The sequence below is a fragment of the Mugil cephalus genome, chromosome 5, assembly GCF_022458985.1.
Source record: "Mugil cephalus isolate CIBA_MC_2020 chromosome 5, CIBA_Mcephalus_1.1, whole genome shotgun sequence".
Classification (NCBI taxonomy): Eukaryota; Metazoa; Chordata; class Actinopteri; order Mugiliformes; family Mugilidae; genus Mugil; species Mugil cephalus.
Genome location: NC_061774.1, coordinates 12,486,192 through 12,507,352, shown reverse-complemented (window position 1 = coordinate 12,507,352; position 21,161 = coordinate 12,486,192). Strand labels below are relative to the sequence as shown.

Genomic DNA, 21,161 nt, shown 5'->3' with positions numbered 1-21,161 from the left:
TGTAAAAATAAATAAATAAATAAATAGATAAAAAAATGAAATATATGTACATATGACCATTATTTTACAGACAAGATGTGTCTGCAATATTTTTTCTCCCTCCTGTGCAGCCTAATGATTTAGTCTGTCTCTCTTTTAGTCTCTTTGTGTGTGCACATATGACCTCATCTCTCTGGGGAGATGAGGTCATATGTGCACAGCAGGAGAGAATGCCATTAAGGCCTGTTACCATAGTAATCCTGTTCAAGGAACACATTTTAGCATGATAGATTTATATTTTGCATCTTTTAAACAAAACAAAATCAAAAACCTTTATAAGGTCTTTAGTCCTGTTTAAATGGTGACCAACATAAGATAAGCTGGAGAAAACAAAAACACTCTCTAGTTTTCTTATATACACTGTGAGAGGTGATTTTCAGTGCCTATTGTCTGCTGGTCTGGCCCACTGACAGACTAGCACACTGACGCATGACACAGCAATGCACCAGTGTGTAAAACAAAGGCGAGCCACCAGCAGGCACTAGTAGGTCAGTACTTGCACATTAAACATCAGTGTATTTTATTTATTAGCATTTTCTTGATGAATCACGTTCATTATACTAGAGTAAAAAATGTGATTTTAAAAGAAATATTTTTCTTTTCTTATATATTAGTCTTGGCAGTAAGTGTATTCTTTTGGCATTTACACTAGAAAATAATTCTAAAATAAACTATAATGACGACAAAAAGGGCATGTGTATTTATATATTTTTGAGAATTAAGAGCATCAGGGAACATGGGTGGACAGACAGTATTTGTCTGTCCCTCCCCCTCTCCTCTTTATTTTCAGTGCGCCTGCTTGCCTTCAGCACCACGGACAGAGACCTGCCTAATGGAGCGGCGTTTCCATGACGACGTGCTGTCTGCTCAGTGGAGCTGTAGCCCCCTCCTCCTCCTCCTCCTCCTCCTCCTCCTCCTCCTCCTCCTCTTCTTCCTTCCTTTCTCCGTGCAGCGCCAACAGCTTGCAGACATGAGATGAGCATTTTCTGCTAAATGTCACAGTTCCCTTTGTCTACCAATCGTTCACAATAATCGGTATTCTGTGCTTTGGAACAGTGTAGCATCACTGCTGCAGTATGAGGGAATCGATGGAGGAAGAAATAGGTGAAGGTGAATGCGGCAGCGCTCGTGAACGCGCACGCATATCTTTGGCCTGAATTCAGAGCTAGTACGTAGTAGCACGTGGGAGGGGAGCTTAGATTTGAGGTTTTATGTAGGTCATTCTGTTTCTTAAGTCAAGTAATGCTATTTGACTTTTTTTTGTATTTTGTAACAACCGATAATTCACATTTTCATGCACTATGGTAGGACTGCTGCACATAGAATATGGCAAAATTGCATACGAACGGAACATAATATGAATGGGCACATCATAGCTGCACTTGTAAGCTTAATCCATGGGATGTCACTGCTCACCACTGCAATAGGGTAGCGACAGGGGGAGTGTTCAGTACACAGGGAGGGTGGGGAGAGAGAGTGTGAATGCCAGCCGTTTCAGCAACAACATAATAAAAAATAAATAAAATCTTCGTGATATGTGTCTATCAGTATTTATTAAGCTACCTATGGAATCACTTTTCTTAAGTTCCAGTTTCAGAGATTTTTAACCAAACGTGTCTGTATATGTGTCAGAATGAAATGCGTTCTTCTTTCCAAGTAAGTAATAAAGTAACATAACACAAGGTTTTAGAATTTTTTTTTCTCAGTTATTTACTAAATAAATAAATGACTATTTCTGATGAAACAAGAAAATGCAATGAAAATAGGAATGTTCCTTTGAACCTACAAAATAAAATGTCCCTTTTAAAGAACATCACTGCTAATGAATTGTCTCTCTTTAACCGAGGAGTGACTTGGCTAACATAATCACATTACATTGCGTTCAGCACAGAACCTGCATGTTATTAGTACTATCCATTAAGGTTTGTAAGTTGCAAATGCGGGTAAGACCAGCTCCGCACGACATCAGTCCAAATCTGCAGCATGGTTGCAGAGACAGTGGGTGGTGCTGTTACACTATACATGTGTGTCAGTGGTCGTGTGAGAGAGGGCATCTTTCTGTACATGTACATTCAGTAAGGATCCAACGAGACGGACTGAAGTACCGGAATAAAAGCATCTCTTCTTCGCCTAGAATGATAGTTCCCATTGTCTGTTCTTCCTGCGAGGAAATTTTACACGAATTTTGCTGAAGATGGTCTGTTAATATCCCATCTGACAAACAATGGAGGTAACGGATATCAAAGGACAGTGGAGGGGTGTGTGGTTTGCTTTTTGTTTGGCGTTGCTGATTGTGGCTAAACTGGAAGGAATATCTGCTCAAATACGATACTCGATTCAGGAAGAACTGAAATCAGGGACGTCCGTTGGAAATGTAGCTAAAGACCTTGGGTTGGATCTCGGAAGACTGGCGGATAGGAATCTCCGTGTCGTGTCAGGAACAAAGCAGGATCTATTCAAGGTAAATCCGAGAGATGGGGTTTTGCTAGTGAACCAGCGAGTAGACAGAGAGGAGCTGTGCGCACTGACTGTTCCGTGTATCGCAAATCTGAAAGCGGTTGTTGAACATCCTCTTGAAATGCACCAAATAATTGTGGAGATACTCGATGTTAACGACAATTCGCCCAAATTTCCCGAAGAAAACTACACATTAGAGGTGCTGGAGTCAGCCATAGTTGGGTCTAGATTTCAGGTGGAAGGGGCGCACGACTTAGATGTTGGGTTGAATTCCTTAAATTCCTATAAGCTAAACCATAATCAGTATTTTCGTTTGGAAACCGAGGAATTTGGGGAAGATGGAAAGGTTCCATTCTTAGTTTTACAGCGACCTTTGGATAGAGAACACACGGCTCAACACTGGTTGCTATTAACAGCTACAGACGGGGGAAAACCCCCAAAATCGGGTACAATTAATGTCACTGTTATCGTGTCTGACGTTAATGACAACTCACCAGTGTGTGATAAACAAAAATACACCATAACGATAAAAGAGAACGCGCCTGCAGGGACATTTTTGCTGTCGGTAAATGCATCTGACGCAGACGAAGGGATGAACGGTGAGGTTGAATATTCTTTAAGGAGTAAACTTAGAGGACTCTCATCGGAGCCGTTTGACCTGAACAGCGCAACTGGAAAACTAACTGTGAAGGGACGGCTTGATTACGAGGAAAAACAGGTTTATGAGATCAAGGTGCTGGCTGCAGATAAAGGTGCTGTGTCTCTCTCCACACAATGCAACGTGGTTGTTAGAGTGGAGGACGTCAACGATAATCAGCCCGAAATAGAAATCACATCCCTGTCAAGTCGCATTCCAGAGGATTCACCTCCTGGCACTGTGGTGGCGTTAATGGGAGTGATGGACCTTGACTCAGGTGTGAACGGACAGGTGGTTTGTAGTATACCTGGTCATTTACCTTTTGATTTAAAGCCATCCCCAGACGGACAGTCATATTCTTTGGTAACCAAGGACTACCTGGATAAGGAAACGGTGCATATGTATGACATTACAATAACAGCCAAGGATTTGGGGAGCCCTGCTCTGTCTTCAACGAAAATAATACAGGTAGATGTGCTAGATGTTAACGACAACAGTCCACTGTTCACTGAAAGTCCCTATACTTTTTATGTGCCTGAAAACAACAAGGCCGGACTGTCAATTTTCTCAGTGACCGCGATTGATGCAGATGGAGGGGAAAATGCAGCGATCACATATTCGCTCAACCGTAAGAATCCGGGACCCACTATAGCCACATTTTTAAATATAAATGAAGCCAATGGCACAATATCGGCATTGAAAAGTTTTGACTTTGAGACTCTGAAAACTTTCCAGTTCCAAGTTGTAGCCACAGATTCTGGTTCTCCGTCACTGAGCAGCAACGTCACAGTGAACGTGTTCATTCTGGATCAGAACGACAACGCTCCAGTCATCCTGTATCCACTCAGCTCCAACGGCTCTGCTGAAGGTGTGGAGGAGATTCCCCGCAATGTGAACGCAGGACACTTGGTGACTAAAGTCAGAGCCTATGACGCTGATATAGGATATAACGGCTGGTTGCTGTTCTCACTGCAGGAAGTTACTGACCACAGTCTCTTTGGTTTGGACCGCTACACAGGACAGATCAGGACACTTCGCTCGTTAACAGAGACAGACGAGGCTGAGCATAAACTGATCATACTGGTCAAAGACAATGGGAACGTTTCACTCTCAGCAACAGCTACTGTCATTGTCAAACTTGTGGAGCCCAAAGAGGCTTTTGCAGCTTCTGATGTTAAAAGTGCAGCAAAAGTGGACGAAGAGGACAATGTTACATTTTACCTGATGATAACTTTGGGCTCAGTTTCAGTTCTTTTTCTCATCAGTATCATCGTACTGATTGCAATGCAGTGCTCCAAATCCACAGACTATACTTCTAAATATCTACAAGAACCAAATTATGATGGGACACTGTGTCACAGCATCCAGTACAGATCTGGAGACAAACGGTACATGTTAGTTGGACCCAGGATGAGTATAGGATCTACTATAGTCCCTGGGAGCCACGCAAATACCCTAGTGCTCCCTGACAGGAGGAGGACATCTGAGGAGGTAAATGCCTTTGTCATTTAAATAACACACACTGACACACTTGTGGATATACTGAAATGCGCTGGATATTGAGATATATATTTTATTATTTCATACAATGCGTGTTTTTACAATATATAAACAGTGTTGGTTGCCTGTGTGCTTTCTGTGTGGAGATTGAATGTGCTGTTTCTTAAGGTGCTGGTTCTTAGGTGTGCATGTGCGTGTGCATGGTTGTTCGTCTGTGGAGGACTGGCCGTGATGTCAAGAGTCTCTGGACCAGTGGAGCAGACTTACCATGTGTGGCCTCTGTTTTTATTACATTATTCCGAAATGCCCACCGGAGGAGTTAGTCTTGAGCTTCTTGAGTGAGACGTTACTAGACGTCAAGTGTGAAGTGTCCAGAGAAAGAGGGCATGAAGGAAATGCTTTTTTTTATCGTACTGAAACCCAGGGACCACTTGGTGTCAGTGTGGCCTAGACAATGGTCGTGTTCCTTATTACGTACAGGCCCTGCCCATATGTACCATCTCTGAGCGAGATGTTGTACTGACTGAGAAAGCATCGCTGGCTATTTACAATAACATAGAGATCTATATTAATACACGGAACTACGTTCATTTGAAAATCGTGAAATGGCTCTGATTAGATTGGTTCACTTGATCAATTGATACACTGCGTGTGTTTTCGAGGGAGTCTTCATCAATTTGCTGCACAATGGAGAGACAAGGACAAAGACGCCGAGTGGACCGGTGGTGGGTTGCCGGGATTTTGTTACTGTGCTTCGTAGAGCGGATTTTGGCTCAGTTAAGATACTCTGTTCCTGAAGAAATTCAAGTAGGATCCCCTGTTGGAAATGTTGCCAAGGATTTGGGGCTTGACATCAGCACGCTGACAGGGAGACGATTTCGTATTGTGTCGGGTCCGAATCACGCGTTGTTTCAGTTAAATCAGAACAATGGAGTGCTGTATGTTGGAAAAAACATGGATCGAGAGGAGCTCTGTGACGGAACCAAGGTTTGTTTGATTAACCTGAAAATTGTCGTTGAAAGTCCGCTTGAGATACACTATGTTGGAGTTGAAATAACCGATGTTAATGACCATTCACCGACATTTCCAGAAAGTGAGCAGCGACTGGAAATCGCAGAGCATACTCCCCCAGGTACTCGTTTCCAGATTCATGCTGCGAGAGATCCCGATTTCGGTGCACATGCAGTTCGATTATATAAATTGAGCCAAAATATCTTTTTTGATATTGAAGTCAGAGATAGTGAAGAGGATAAGATACCGTTTTTAGTCCTAAAAAAGCCTTTGGATAGAGAGCAAAAGGCAGAACACTGTTTAGTATTAACAGCTCTTGATGGAGGGAATCCGCCAAAGTCCGGAAGCCTTAATTTAACTATCACCGTGCTAGACGCAAATGATAATCGACCTGTGTTCAGCAGAGATGTATATACGGTGTCACTAGATGAAAATGCCCCAATAGGAACCCTTGTAGTACAAATAAATGCTACGGATACAGATGAGGGGCCAAATAGTGAGGTTGAATACAGCTTTGGAAAAACACAAAAGAAAAAAGTGCATGACACCTTTGAACTGGACAGTGTCACAGGTGAGATTCGAGTAAAAGGTAAAGTGGACTTTGAGGAAACTGAACTCTACAGGCTAGATTTGCAGGCCTCAGATAAAGGACAGCCACCGTGGACAGCTGAAAGCAGAGTTGTGATAAAAATCAAAGACATGAACGATAATAAACCAGAAATTGAAGTGACATCGTTATCCAGCTTGATTCCAGAGAATTCAAAGCCTGGTACTGTAATCTCCCTCATCAGTGTTGTGGACAAAGATTCAGGCGTTAATGGAAAAGTTATTTGTAAAATGTCAGAAGATGTTCCGTTTGATTTAACACCCTCTATTGAGGAAAACATGTACTCCCTTGTCACAAAGGGACGTTTAGATCGAGAGACTGTGTCTCATTATGATATCACAATAACAGCTACTGACTGTGGTGAACCTCAGCTTTCAACTGTAAAAACCATAAGTGTACAGGTGTCAGATGTTAATGACAACAGACCAGTTTTCAGTCAGAATCCATTTGAGCTTTACTTGGTTGAAAACAACTCTCCAGGTGCACCAATATTTTCTGTAAGTGCAGCTGATAATGATCTGGATGAAAATGCAGTAATAACATACCACATTGTGAGAGGTGATGGGATGCAGGGTGAAATGACATCTTTCCTGAATGTCAATTCAGAAAACGGACAAATCACTGCTCTGAAAGGTTTTGACTTTGAGACTCTGAAAACTTTCCAGTTCCAAGTTGTAGCCACAGATTCTGGTACTCCGTCACTGAGCAGCAACGTCACAGTGAACGTGTTCATTCTGGATCAGAATGACAACGCTCCAGTCATCATGTATCCACTCAGCTCCAATGGCTCTGCTGAAGGTGTGGAGGAGATTCCACGCAACGTGAACGCAGGACACTTGGTGACTAAAGTCAGAGCCTATGACGCTGATATAGGATATAACGGCTGGTTGCTGTTCTCACTACAGGAAGTTACTGACCACAGTCTCTTTGGTTTGGACCGCTACACAGGACAGATCAGGACACTTCGCTCGTTGACAGAGACAGACGAGGCTGAGCATAAACTGATTGTACTGGTCAAAGACAATGGGAACGTTTCACTCTCTGCAACAGCTACTGTCATTGTCAAACTTGTGGAGCCCAAAGAGGCTTTTGCAGCTTCTGATGTTAAAAGTGCAGCGAAAGTAGACGAAGAGGACAGTGTTACACTTTACCTGATGATAACTTTGGGCTCAGTTTCAGTTCTTTTTCTCATCAGCATCATCGTACTGATCGCAATGCAGTGCTCCAAATCCACAGACTACACTTCTAAATATCTGCAAGAGCCAAATTATGATGGGACACTGTGTCACAGCATCCAGTACAGATCTGGAGACAAACGGTATATGTTAGTTGGACCCAGAATGAGTATAGGATCTACTATAGTCCCTGGCAGCCACACAAATACTCTAGTGCTACCTGACAGGAGGAGGACGTCTGAGGAGGTAAGATATTGTTTCTTTTTCAACTGGAGATACTTTTGTGTTTCAACAGGGGCTATGTCCTCCACACAGATGCCCTGCCTTTGAGAAAACATACAGTATGCGATGGTAAATGCTTTGTGATAATCTCATCTTAATGCTATCTGTGTCCCTTTTCATTTATCTTGAAATGTGCACAGAAACATTATCTCATATTTTTGGTGGGGTAGTTTTTGAGTTGGGGTTTAAGGTTGTTCAGATTGGACACAGTTTTTCTATGAATACGTTCAGGTCACAATCGTGACAGTTGAGGATAGTATAGCCAAAATGTATGTTATTATATTTATTTTTTTTTTCCAATTAATTTAAGAAAAACTAAAAATAATGTTTAAGCACACTTACTACAAGTTTGTTACAGAGCTGCAGTTGTTCCAGACGATTCTTGTCCATTCAGTTTCATAAAGAAAGTTTATTTTTTATTAGCAGTATCTTGAAACTTCCTTGAGTAATGTTTTCCATTACAATCCTTTGGCATAACGTTTTTTTTCACATTTTTGTAGGAGGAAGTCAACGCACTTGAAAATATGTTGTTTGCAGTAAACGGCCTACAATTTACACGCAAATTTCGGTATTTTATGTAGCGATTGGCTTTAAACGTGGCTCATAATTTGTCCGGTCCACAAGGTGTCAGTGTCATATCAGCATAGACTACAGTGCTACAACGTTGGACCAGCCCCTTCCAGAGAGGTTTTGTTCAGTTCGGCAGTGAAAAGACAGAACCCTAAACAGAAAGAAGCGCCGTCGGTATTGACACATGGATTGGAAATAAATATTGGATTTGTATCTGAAAGTATATATTTTGTGACAGAGGCTTTTTTTGCGCAAGGACTTGTGAATGGATATATCATTTAACATCTAAAACGAAACTATGGAAACAGGAGGACAAAGGCGAGGGATACGGTCCTGGTGGGTAGCCCTCGGCTTTTCTGTGATGCTCAGCTGCGTAGAGAAGGTTTCAGGTCAGATAAGATATTCAATTCCAGAAGAAGTAAAAGTGGGATCTGTTGTTGGAAATGTCGCTCAGGACCTGAGACTGGAGATCAGTTCATTGGAGAATAGACAGTTTCGTATTATTACAGGATCCGAAGACGCTCGGTTTAAGGTAAATTCGAACAATGGCGTCTTGTATGTGCACAAAAATATCGACAGAGAGCAACTCTGTGGAAGCGTTTCCCCTTGTCTGATGAACCTCAAACTGGTAGCAGAGAACCCCATGGAAATACATTACGTGGGAGTAGAAATCGTTGATGTGAATGATAATTCACCGAGCTTTCAAGAGGAAGATTATATACTAGAAATTTCTGAGTCCACTCTTCCAGGCAGACGTTTCCAGTTACCTGCTGCCCAAGATCCGGATGCTGTTATCAATACAGTGCGTGTGTATAAAATAAATCAAAACGAATACTTTAATATACAAATTAGAGAGAGGGGCGAAGACAAGATACCATTCTTAGTTTTGCAGAAGTCTTTGGATCGAGAACAGCACAGGGAACACAAACTGATTCTTACTGCAATGGACGGTGGAAATCCACCGAGATCAGGGACTCTCAATATCACAGTCAATGTCCTCGATTCGAACGACAACCATCCTACATTCAGCCAAGAGGTATATTCGGTTACTATACCTGAAAATGTAAAGGTAGATACAAGTGTAATTACAGTTAAGGCAACTGATCTGGATGACGGTGTAAACGGAGAAGTTGAGTATTTCTTTGGTGGACAACTTGATCATAAGATTTATGAAATGTTTAGCTTAGACAGATATACTGGTGATATTCGAGTAAAAGGTGATATTGACTTCGAGGAGATTGACGTTTATAAATTAGATGTCCACGCCACCGACAAAGGGCAACCGCCGATGAGCACTGATTGCAGAGTGATCATCAAAGTACTCGACAAAAACGACAATAAACCTGAAATCGAAGTTACTTCTTTGTCAAAGCAGGTATCAGAAGACTCAAAACCTGGGACTGTGGTTTCTTTGATTAGTATTACAGACCAAGACTCTGGTCTAAACGGTAAAGTCATATGCAGTCTTCCAGACAATGTGCCATTCGATTTAAAACCATCGATTCAAGATAACATGTATTCTTTAGTGTTGAAACAAAACTTGGACAGAGAATCGATTTCGCATTATGACATCACAGTAACAGCTAAAGACTGTGGTCAGCCTCCTCTTTCAACATTCAAAACTCTGAGCATCGATGTTTCAGACGTGAATGACAACAAACCGGAATTTTTGAATAATCCAGTTGAACTTTACCTTGCGGAAAATAACGTGCCGGGGAATCAAATATTCTCTGTTTCTGCTTCGGATAAAGACTTGAACGAAAATGCAGCCTTAACTTATCACATAGTTAGAGAGGAAAGCAGTCAATTGAAAATCGCAGCGTTCTTGAATATCAGTCCAGATAATGGACGGATATCCGCGCTGAAAAGTTTTGACTTTGAGACTCTGAAAACTTTCCAGTTCCAAGTTGTAGCCACAGATTCTGGTTCTCCGTCACTGAGCAGCAACGTGACAGTGAACGTGTTCATTCTGGATCAGAACGACAACGCTCCAGTCATCCTGTATCCACTCAGCTCCAACGGCTCTGCTGAAGGTGTGGAGGAGATTCCCCGCAACGTGAACGCAGGACACTTGGTGACTAAAGTCAGAGCCTATGACGCTGATATAGGATATAACGGCTGGTTGCTGTTCTCACTGCAGGAAGTTACTGACCACAGTCTCTTTGGTTTGGACCGCTACACAGGACAGATCAGGACACTTCGCTCGTTGACAGAGACAGACGAGACTGAGCATAAACTGATCATATTGGTCAAAGACAATGGGAACGTTTCACTCTCAGCAACAGCTACTGTCATTGTCAAACTTGTGGAGCCCAAAGAGGCTTTTGCAGCTTCTGATGTTAAAAGTGCAGCAAAAGTAGACGAAGAGGACAATGTTACATTTTACCTGATGATAACTTTGGGCTCAGTTTCAGTTCTTTTTCTCATCAGTATCATCGTACTGATTGCAATGCAGTGCTCCAAATCCACAGACTATACTTCTAAATATCTACAAGAACCAAATTATGATGGGACACTGTGTCACAGCATCCAGTACCGATCTGGAGACAAGCGGTACATGTTAGTTGGACCCAGAATGAGTATAGGATCTACTATAGTCCCTGGCAGCCACGCAAATACTCTAGTCCTACCAGACAGGAGGAGAACATCTGAGGAAGTAAGTCCATGTTTCTTTTTTAACTGGAGATATATTTGTGTTTCAACAGGGTCATGTCCTCGCTTCGAGAAAACATACAGTAGGCAATGGTATATGATTTGTGACAATTTCATTTTAGTTTCAACTGTGTCCCTTTACATTTCTCTTGCAATTTGCACAGAAATATTATCTCATATTTTTGCTGTTGTAGTTTTTGAGTTGGGGTTTAAGGTTCAGGTTGGACATAGTTTTTCTATGAATACTTTCAAGTCACAGCGGTCGCAACTGAGGACAGTGTACCCAGAATGTAGGATCTCTTTTTTTTCCAATTAATTTAACTATTCTCATTCATTCAATTTCATAAAGAAAGTTTATAAGCAGTATGTTCAAACTTTCTTGAGTATTGTTTTCCATTACAATCCGTTTGCATATCGTTTTTCCAAGTTCACATTTTCATAAAAGTCAACAAACGTGAAAACATGTTGTTTGCAGTAAACGGCCTACAATTTACACGCACATTGTGGGTATTTTATGTAGCGATTGGCTTTAAACGTGGCTCATAATTTGTCCGGTCCACAAGGTGTCAGTGTCATATCAGCATAGACTACAGTGCTACAACGTTGGACCAGCCCCTTCCAGAGAGGTTTTGTTCAGTTCGGCAGTGAAAAGACAGAACCCTAAACAGAAAGAAGCGCCGTCGGTATTGAGACATGGATTGGAAATAAATATTGGATTTGTATCTGAAAGTGTATATTTTGTGACAAAGACTTTTTTTTTGCGCAAGGACTTGTGAATGGATATATCATTTAACATCTAAAACGAAACTATGGAAACAGGAGGACAAAGGCGAGGGATACGGTCCTGGTGGGTAGCCCTCAGTTTTTCTGTGATGCTCAGCTGCGTAGAGAAGGTTTCCGCTCAGATAAGATATTCAATTCCAGAGGAAGTAAAAGTGGGATCTGTTGTTGGAAATGTCGCTAAGGACCTGGGACTGGAGATCAGTTCACTGGAGGAAAGACAGTTTCGTATTATTACAGGATCCGAAGACGCTCGGTTTATAGTAAATTCGAACAATGGCGTCTTGTATGTGCACAAAAATATCGACAGAGAGCAGCTCTGTGGAAGCGTTTCCCCTTGTCTGATGAACCTCAAAATGGTAGCGGAGAACCCCATGGAAATACATTACGTGGGAGTAGAAATCGTAGATGTGAATGATAATTCACCGAGCTTTCAAGAGGAAGAAAAAATATTAGAAATTTCTGAGTCTATTCTTCCAGGCAGACGTTTTCAGTTGCCAACGGCGCGCGATCCAGATGTTGTCATCAATACTGTGCGTGTGTATAAAATAAATCAAAATGAATATTTTAGCATACAAATAAGAGAGAGGGGACAAGACAAAGTACCATTCTTGGTGTTGCAAAAGTCTTTGGATCGAGAAAAGCAGGAAGTACACAAACTGATTCTTACTGCACTGGATGGTGGAAATCCACCGAGATCAGGGACTCTCAATATCACAGTCAATGTCCTCGATTCGAACGACAACCACCCTACATTCAGCCAAGAGGTATATTCGGTTACTATACCTGAAAATGTAAAGGTAGATACAAGTGTAATTACAGTTAAAGCAACTGATCTGGATGACGGTGTAAATGGAGAAGTTGAGTATTTCTTTGGTGGCGAACTTGACCCAAAACTATACGACGCATTTATTTTAGATAAATATACTGGTGATATTCGAGTTAAAGGTGAAATAGACTTTGAGGAGATTGACGTTTATAAATTAGATGTCCACGCCACCGACAAAGGGCAACCTCCGATAGGTGCGGACTGTACAGTAATTATCACAGTTCTCGACAAAAATGACAATAAACCTGAAATCGAGGTGACTTCTCTGTCAAAGCAGGTATCAGAAGATGCAAAGCCCGGGACTGTGGTTTCTTTGATTAGTATTACAGACCAAGACTCTGGTCTAAACGGTAAAGTCATATGCAGTCTTCCAGATAATGTGCCATTCGATTTAAAACCATCGATTCAGGATAACATGTACTCTTTAGTGTTGAAACAGAACTTGGACAGAGAATCGATTTCGCATTATGACATCACAGTAACAGCTAAAGACTGTGGTCAGCCTCCTCTTTCAACATTCAAAACTCTGAGCATCGATGTTTCAGACGTGAATGACAACAAACCGGAATTTTTGAATAATCCAGTTGAACTTTACCTTGCGGAAAATAACGTGCCGGGAATCAAATATTCTCTGTTTCTGCTTCGGATAAAGACTTGAACGAAAATGCAGCCTTAACTTATCACATAGTTAGAGAGGAAAGCAGTCAATTGAAAATCGCAGCGTTCTTGAATATCAGTCCAGATAATGGACGGATATCCGCGCTGAAAAGTTTTGACTTTGAGACTCTGAAAACTTTCCAGTTCCAAGTTGTAGCCACAGATTCTGGTTCTCCGTCACTGAGCAGCAACGTCACAGTGAACGTGTTCATTCTGGATCAGAACGACAACGCTCCAGTCATCCTGTATCCACTCAGCTCCAACGGCTCTGCTGAAGGTGTGGAGGAGATTCCACGCAACGTGAACGCAGGACACTTGGTGACTAAAGTCAGAGCCTATGACGCTGATATAGGATATAACGGCTGGTTGCTGTTCTCACTGCAGGAAGTTACTGACCACAGTCTCTTTGGTTTGGACCGCTACACAGGACAGATCAGGACACTTCGCTCGTTGACAGAGACAGACGAGGCTGAGCATAAACTGATCATCCTGGTCAAAGACAATGGGAACGTTTCACTCTCAGCAACAGCTACTGTCATTGTCAAACTTGTGGAGCCCAAAGAGGCTTTTTCAGCTTCTGATGTTAAAAGTGCAGCAAAAGTAGACGAAGAGGACAATGTTACATTTTATCTGATGATAACTTTGGGCTCAGTTTCGGTTCTTTTTCTCATCAGTATCATCGTACTGATCGCAATGCAGTGTTCCAAATCCACAGACTACACTTCTAAATATCTGCAAGAGCCAAATTATGACGGGACACTGTGTCACAGCATCCAGTACAGATCTGGAGACAAACGGTACATGTTAGTTGGACCCAGAATGAGTATAGGATCTACTATAGTCCCTGGGAGCCACGCAAATACTCTAGTGCTACCTGACAGGAGAAGAACATCTGAGGAGGTAAGATCATGATTTGAGTGACTTGCGAAAGAGATTAATTGATAATTGATTTATTAATTATTATTAATTATTATAGTTATCATGTACTATCTATAAAAGTATTTAAAATGCCATCTGAATGGTTATTCTGGCGAAGTTGCAATCAAAACACGTTTTGTTGTTGCTGTTTTGGTCAAGTAAGGGTCAGTTCCTTTACCGATTTAGAGGTTCTTGTTCAAGAGTAAACCAAGAAAGAAAGAAAGAAAAATAATAATCAGTGAAGCTGGTTGTTAGAAGTGGTATACGATGGCCTTTGTCCTGAAAACCTTTCTTCAGTATATTGGATTTTTCAAGGATTACAGTTACAAATACTCACTGATCAGTGACAGCCAAGAGGATAATCGATGAAGAAACTATTGTAAACGATATGTTATGAGTTTCACCTGAGGTTAGTTATCCAGCCACTTTTCCCCTATAATACGGAGAGCGGTTAGGATACAAGACATTTACTTTATTGTGCATCACTCCGCGATCTTAACCTGGAACAGCCTAGGGAGCCTTCTGTTAAGTGTAATCATCTATTTTATTGTTTACATTCAATGCAACCATGAAATGACCCACTGGGTGTCAGTGTTACAGTAGGGATCCGCTACAGCTTCCTTAAAAATAGATTCTGCCCCTTGCAAATTGTCTTTTTTTCCGTTCGGCCACAGAGAATACCATCGTTTTGGATTTGGGCTGTACATTTTGTACACAAACGTGGATTTGTGAAATATTATATCTCGGCAAAACTGGATGCATTTATATGGAATATACAGTTTTCGTGGATGCTATTTAAAATTTTTATGCCATATGAGACAAAGAACAAAGGAGCATAATGATGTCTTTGTCGCGGCCACTTCTTTTCTGTCTGTTCTTTTGCTACGGGGAGCTGATTTTTGCTCAAATAAAATACTCGACTCAAGAAGAAGTTAAAGTGGGAGCTATTATTGGTAATGTTGCCAAAGATCTGGGACTCGATGTCAGCACATTGGCTAACAGGCGTTTTCGGATCGTGTCCGGCGCTCATGGTGCGCTGTTTGAGGTAAACCCGAACAACGGGGTTTTATTTGTCCATAAGAAAGTCGACAGGGAAGAGCTGTGCGACAGAAACGATGCGTGTTCAATAGATCTGAAAATAGTGGTTGAAAATCCGCTTGAAGTCCACTATGTCACCGTGGAAATAATTGATGCGAACGACCATGTACCAAGCTTTGTAGAGAAAGAAAAGATCATAGAAATAGCAGAATCGACGTTGTCAGGAGCGCGATTTCAATTACCAGGAGCCCATGATCCAGATGTTGGAATAAATTCCGTCCAGCGCTACAAACTTAATCAAAACGATAATTTTCATCTTGAAATTCGAGATAGAGGGGAAGACAAAATCCCCTTTCTGGTGTTGCAAAGACCCTTGGACAGAGAGCATAAAAAGAACCATAGCTTGACTTTGACCGCTATAGACGGAGGTACACCGCCCAAGTCAGCAAGTCTAAATCTTACCATACGTGTTCTTGATATCAATGATAATAGGCCAATATTTTCGAAAGAGGTTTATTCAGCAAATTTACAAGAAAACTCCGCATTAGATACGCTTATAATAAAAGTTCAAGCAACTGATCTAGACGGGGGAGCAAATGGGGATGTGGAGTATGCCTTTGGAGGTGATATTAATTCCAAAGTGTTACAACTATTCAGTCTAGATACGTCTACTGGAGAAATTCGAGTGAAAGGACAAATTGACTACGAGACAACCGATGTTTACAAGTTAGACGTTCAAGCCTCTGACAAAGGTCAGCCGCCGATGACAACTGATTGCAGAGTAATAATAAAGGTTCAAGATGTCAATGACAATAAACCAGAAGTAGAGGTGACATCAATATCCAGCATGGTCCCTGAGAACTCAAAACCTGGTACCGTGATTGCTCTCATTAGTGTGACAGACACAGATTCTGGCTTGAACGGTAAAGTAATATGTCGTCTGACAGAAACTGTACCATTTGAACTGAAGCCATCATTTAAAGAGAACATGTATTCATTAGTGACCAAGGAGGAATTGGACAGGGAAACCGTGTCACATTATGACGTTTCAATAACAGCTAGCGACTGTGGTGATCCTCCTCTTTCCACATTTAAAACGTTGAGTATTCAGTTGTCAGATGTGAATGATAATCTCCCAGAATTCTCGCACAGTTCCCTGGAATTATATTTGGCGGAGAACAATGCTCCTGGTGCGTCAATATTTTCTGTGCGTGCATTTGATAAAGACTTGAACGAAAATGCTGCAGTGTCCTATAGCATAATCAGAGGGACAGGCAGTCATAATGATATGACGTCCTTTCTGAACATAAACTCTGATAATGGACAAATCACCGCACTGAAAAGTTTTGACTTTGAGACTCTGAAAACTTTCCAGTTCCAAGTTGTAGCCACAGATTCTGGTACTCCGTCACTGAGCAGCAATGTCACAGTGGACGTGTTCATTCTGGACCAGAACGACAACGCTCCAGTCATCCTGTATCCACTCAGCTCCAATGGCTCTGCTGAAGGTGTGGAGGAGATTCCCCGCAATGTGAATGCAGGAAACTTGGTGACTAAAGTCAGAGCCTATGACGCTGATATAGGATATAACGGCTGGTTGCTGTTCTCACTGCAGGAAGTTACTGACCACAGTCTCTTTGGTTTGGACCGCTACACAGGACAGATCAGGACACTTCGCTCGTTGACAGAGACAGACGAGGCTGAGCATAAACTGGTCATACTGGTCAAAGACAATGGGAACGTTTCACTCTCAGCAACAGCTACTGTCATTGTCAAACTGGTGGAGCCCAAAGAGGCTTTTGCAGTTCTGATGTTAAAAGTGCAGCAAAAGTAGACGAAGAGGACAATGTTACATTTACCTGATGATAACTTTGGCTCAGTTTCAGTTCTTTTTCTCATCAGTATCATCGTACTGATTGCAATGCATGCTCCAAATCCACAGACTATACTTCTAAATATCTACAAGAACCAAATTATGATGGGACACTGTGTCACAGCATCCAGTACAGATCTGGAGACAAGCGGTACATGTTAGTTGGACCCAGGATGAGTATAGGATCTACTATAGTCCCTGGGAGCCACGCAAATACCCTAGTGCTCCCTGACAGGAGGAGGACATCTGAGGAGGTAAGACCGTAAAATCAAAACATTTACAAGCACTTGTTCTTTGTGGTTTTACTCAGAATCAGAATTCTTTATTGTCATTGTGCGAAATGGTACAACAAAATATGTGTGTGAGAACACCTAAAAAAACAAGTTAAAATAAGGCATAGACATGCGTCAAACCAAGCTGCAGGCACTCTGCACATAACGTCTCGATAAAAGTGTTTGTATAAAGATGTATTTACAATATTGCCTGTAAGGTCATATTTTGCAGGAAGATGGTAACTGAGCGACAGATGTGGGGCAGCGCAGATGGCGAGGTATTTGGTTCAGTTCTGGACTCAATGTCTTATTTCATAGTGTGTGGCTTGAAAATTGTACAGTTTTGTCTGAAGTTATTGTTACTTATCCTATCTTCATGTTATCTCTTCTAAGTGTCAGTGCATGGAGATATCAAAAAGCCCATTAAGGTTGCAAAATGTGGGGATATGGCTCGATTTTCTTTTTTTTTCTACAACAGCTACTGTGTATTTTCTGCCCTCTCTTTGTTTGTATCTTGTGTCAGTGCACATGCATACAGTCCATCAGTCATCGTGAATACTGACCAACTTGAAATAGAAGACCTCATCTTTGTAATGAGCACAGTGTATGCCCGTCAAAGTGACCACTGTCCTTGGTGCTGAAATCAGTTCTGCTGGGGGGAAATGGTTCATTGTCTGTATGTTTGCAGCTTGTGATGAGTTGAAGCTGCTTCTAATCTGTAACGGTTCTAAAGTCTGCAGATGTTTCAATATTTCTGCTGAGTTATTGGAGCACTACACATATACTAAGTTACCCTGAAACTAAGCTATGTTTTGCTGTTGAAATTAAAATCTGAGAGACTTCTTGTGATTGCTGTCCATGGTTCTGAAAGAGAAGACTAAGCTGTAATGGGGAGCGAAACAAATTAACTCAACAATAACTAAATTATTTTAGTTATGACTTGATAGCTCAGGATGAGAGGAATTCTGATGGTAATTCTACACCCGTTTGATGAAGCAATGTGAATCATTTTCAGAACAAACCTCTGGGTGTCACTATTAAATCGGAAAATGTTGCATGATTTTGTCCCTCCCCTCATGAACCCTTTGTTTGTCGTCTGTGCAGAGCAAAGCGCTTGAATCAAGCACACCAGTCGTTTAAATCACTTCGTTCTGCAGTTGTGCGATGCTTAGGCGACTGATACCAGTTTGTTACATTAACAGGATCCTGAGAGTATAGATATTATTGAATTACAATGTGGACCTACACAAATCCGCGAACAAGGGACTACACTAGGTTCGCATTTTATCTGGCTCTACTGCTTTTTTCGGGAAGACAGACTTCGGCTCAGATAAGGTACTCGACTCCAGAGGAGGTAGAAAAAGGAACTGTTGTTGGGAACGTAGCGAAGGATCTCGGCCTTGACATCTCATCTTTGACTGATAGACGGTTCCGTGTTGTGTCTGGAAGGAAGGACGCAATCTTTGATGTAAACCAGAATAATGGGGCCTTGTTTGTTAAGGATCATATTGACAGGGAGAAGCTCTGTCAGGGCAGCGGTGCCTGCCTGATGGAGCTAAAAATCCTTGTAGAAAACCCACTGGAAATACACTACGTAAACGTGGAAATTACTGATGTAAATGATCACTCTCCGAGTTTTCCCGAAAGAGAACAGACGTTTGAAATAGCTGAACAAACACTACCAGGGCGGCGATTACAACTACACACTGCTCGCGATCCCGATGCTGGAATTAACTCCATTCGTACCTACACGTTAACGTCAAATGAACATTTTGAAGTAAATATCCGTCAAAGTGATGCGGGTAAGATACCATTTTTAGTTTTGAAGAAGTCGTTAGACAGAGAACAAAATAACTTACATTCACTGTTGGTTACAGCAGTTGATGGAGGTAAACCTCCAAGATCAGGGGCACTGAATGTTTCTATTATTGTACTTGACAGTAATGATAATCGCCCCATATTTAGTCAAGAGATTTACCAGCTGTCAATTGAAGAAAATATTCCTGTCGGTACCTCAGTGTTCAGAATGAACGCGACTGATCTTGATGAAGGCCCTAATGGAGAAGTTGAATACAGTTTTGGAAAAACGTTGAGGCGGAAAGTCTATGATATTTTTGAATTGGACAAATTGACTGGAGAAATGATCGTAAAAGGAGTCTTAGACTATGAAGAAACCGAAGTATATGAATTAGACGTTGAGGCATCAGATAAGGGCACACCTCCGTTAACAGGTGAGTGTAGAGTAATTATAAAAATTATAGATGTCAACGATAATCCTCCGGAAATAGAAATCACATCGCTATCAAATGCAGTATCCGAAGACTCAAAGCCTGGCACAGTCATTTCCCTTCTGAGCGTGACAGATAAAGATTCTGGAGTTAATGGAAAAATAATATCAAGCATAACCAATAATGTACCCTTTGAATTAAAGACCTCGTACAAAGAAAACACATATTCAGTTGTCACGAAGGCATTTCTCGATCGAGAGCAGGTGTCACATTATGAAATAACAGTAAAAGCCACTGACTGTGGTGAACCTGCGTTATCTACTTTCAAAACTTTTAGCATACAAATAACAGATGTAAATGACAACAGTCCACGTTTCGAGCGATCTCCTTTAGAATTTTACCTTGGAGAAAATGATATTGCAGGAAAGTCAATATTCTCTGTAAGCGCAGCAGATAATGACTTGAATGACAATGCAGCCATTTCGTATCATATTGTGAGAGAGGGGAATCCAAACGATATAATGTCCTTTCTAAATATAAACTCTGACAACGGACAAATATCCGCGCAGAAAAGTTTTGACTTTGAGACTCTGAAAACTTTCCAGTTCCAAGTTGTAGCCACAGATTCTGGTACTCCGTCACTGAGCAGCAACGTCACAGTGAACGTGTTCATTCTGGATCAGAACGACAATGCTCCAGTCATCCTGTAATCCACTCAGCTCCAACGGCTTGCTGAGGTGTGGAGGAGATTCCCCGCAACGTGAACGCAGGACACTTGGTGACTAAAGTCAGAGCCTATGACGCTGATATAGGATATAACGGCTGGTTGCTGTTCTCACTGCAGGAAGTTACTGACCACAGTCTCTTTGGTTTGGACACGCTACACAGGACAGATCAGGACACTTCGCTCGTTGACAGAGACAGACGAGGCTGAGCATAAACTGATCATACTGGTCAAAGACAATGGGAACGTTTCACTCTCTGCAACAGCTACTGTCATTGTCAAACTTGTGGAGCCCAAAGAGGCTTTTGCAGCTTCTGATGTTAAAAGTGCAGCAAAAGTAGACGAAGAGGACAATAGTTACATTTACCTGATAGATAACTTTGGTCTCAGTTTCAGTTCTTTTTCTCATCATATCATTGGTGCTGATTGCAATGCAGTGCTCCAAATCCAAAGACTATACTTAAATAATCTGCAAGAGCCAAATTATGATGGGACACTGTGTCACAGACATATACCGATCTGGAGACAAACGGTACATGTTAGTTGGACCCAGGATGAGTATAGGATCTACTATAGTCCCTGGGAGTCACGCAAATACTCTAGTGCTACCTGACAGGAGGAGAACATCTGAGGAGGTAAGAATTTGTTAATGACATTTTACTGAATGTTATTGCCATTCATCTCTCTACAAAAATACTCCACAGAAAGCAACACCCATTATTCATTACACAAAAACACTGGATAGGTTGCTTCTTTTCAATTGTAGATTTTTAGCTCAATTAGTGTTCCCATCTCTTGTTAAAATTTGAGACATCTGGATATCTCGAACCAACAACTCTCTGAAAACTCTGATCAACTTTTGATATCTAATGCATTAATTCTACCATTTTTTATTTAGTCTATTTAGTAGTA

At 41.5% G+C, this 21,161-nt stretch overlaps 2 protein-coding genes and 3 pseudogenes across 2 annotated transcripts; all 5 read left to right on the top strand.

Annotated features, from left to right (window-relative positions):
• The first annotated feature begins 2,211 nt into the window (after nt 1-2,211).
• Nucleotides 2,212-4,645, top strand: LOC125008562 (protocadherin alpha-7-like). Its single transcript, XM_047585847.1, has one exon. It carries the CDS (start codon nt 2,264-2,266, stop codon nt 4,643-4,645), a length of 2,382 nt encoding a protein of 793 aa, XP_047441803.1. The 5' UTR covers nt 2,212-2,263.
• Nucleotides 4,646-5,164: 519 nt separating this feature from the next.
• LOC125008561 (protocadherin beta-15-like) lies at nt 5,165-7,756 on the top strand. Its single transcript, XM_047585845.1, has one exon. It carries the CDS (start codon nt 5,321-5,323, stop codon nt 7,754-7,756), a length of 2,436 nt encoding a protein of 811 aa, XP_047441801.1. The 5' UTR covers nt 5,165-5,320.
• Nucleotides 7,757-11,602: 3,846 nt separating this feature from the next.
• LOC125008560 lies at nt 11,603-14,108 on the top strand (annotated as a pseudogene).
• A 683-nt stretch (nt 14,109-14,791) lies between these two features.
• LOC125008605 lies at nt 14,792-17,413 on the top strand (annotated as a pseudogene).
• Nucleotides 17,414-17,585: 172 nt separating this feature from the next.
• On the top strand, nt 17,586-20,899 carry LOC125008559 (annotated as a pseudogene).
• The last annotated feature ends 262 nt before the right edge of the window (nt 20,900-21,161 follow it).

What these genes read in the sequence shown, in the direction of transcription:
- LOC125008562 (XM_047585847.1), top strand. Translation starts at nt 2,264, where the DNA reads ATGGAGGTAACGGATATCAAAGGACAGTGGAGGGGTGTGTGGTTTGCT.
- LOC125008561 (XM_047585845.1), top strand. Translation starts at nt 5,321, where the DNA reads ATGGAGAGACAAGGACAAAGACGCCGAGTGGACCGGTGGTGGGTTGCC.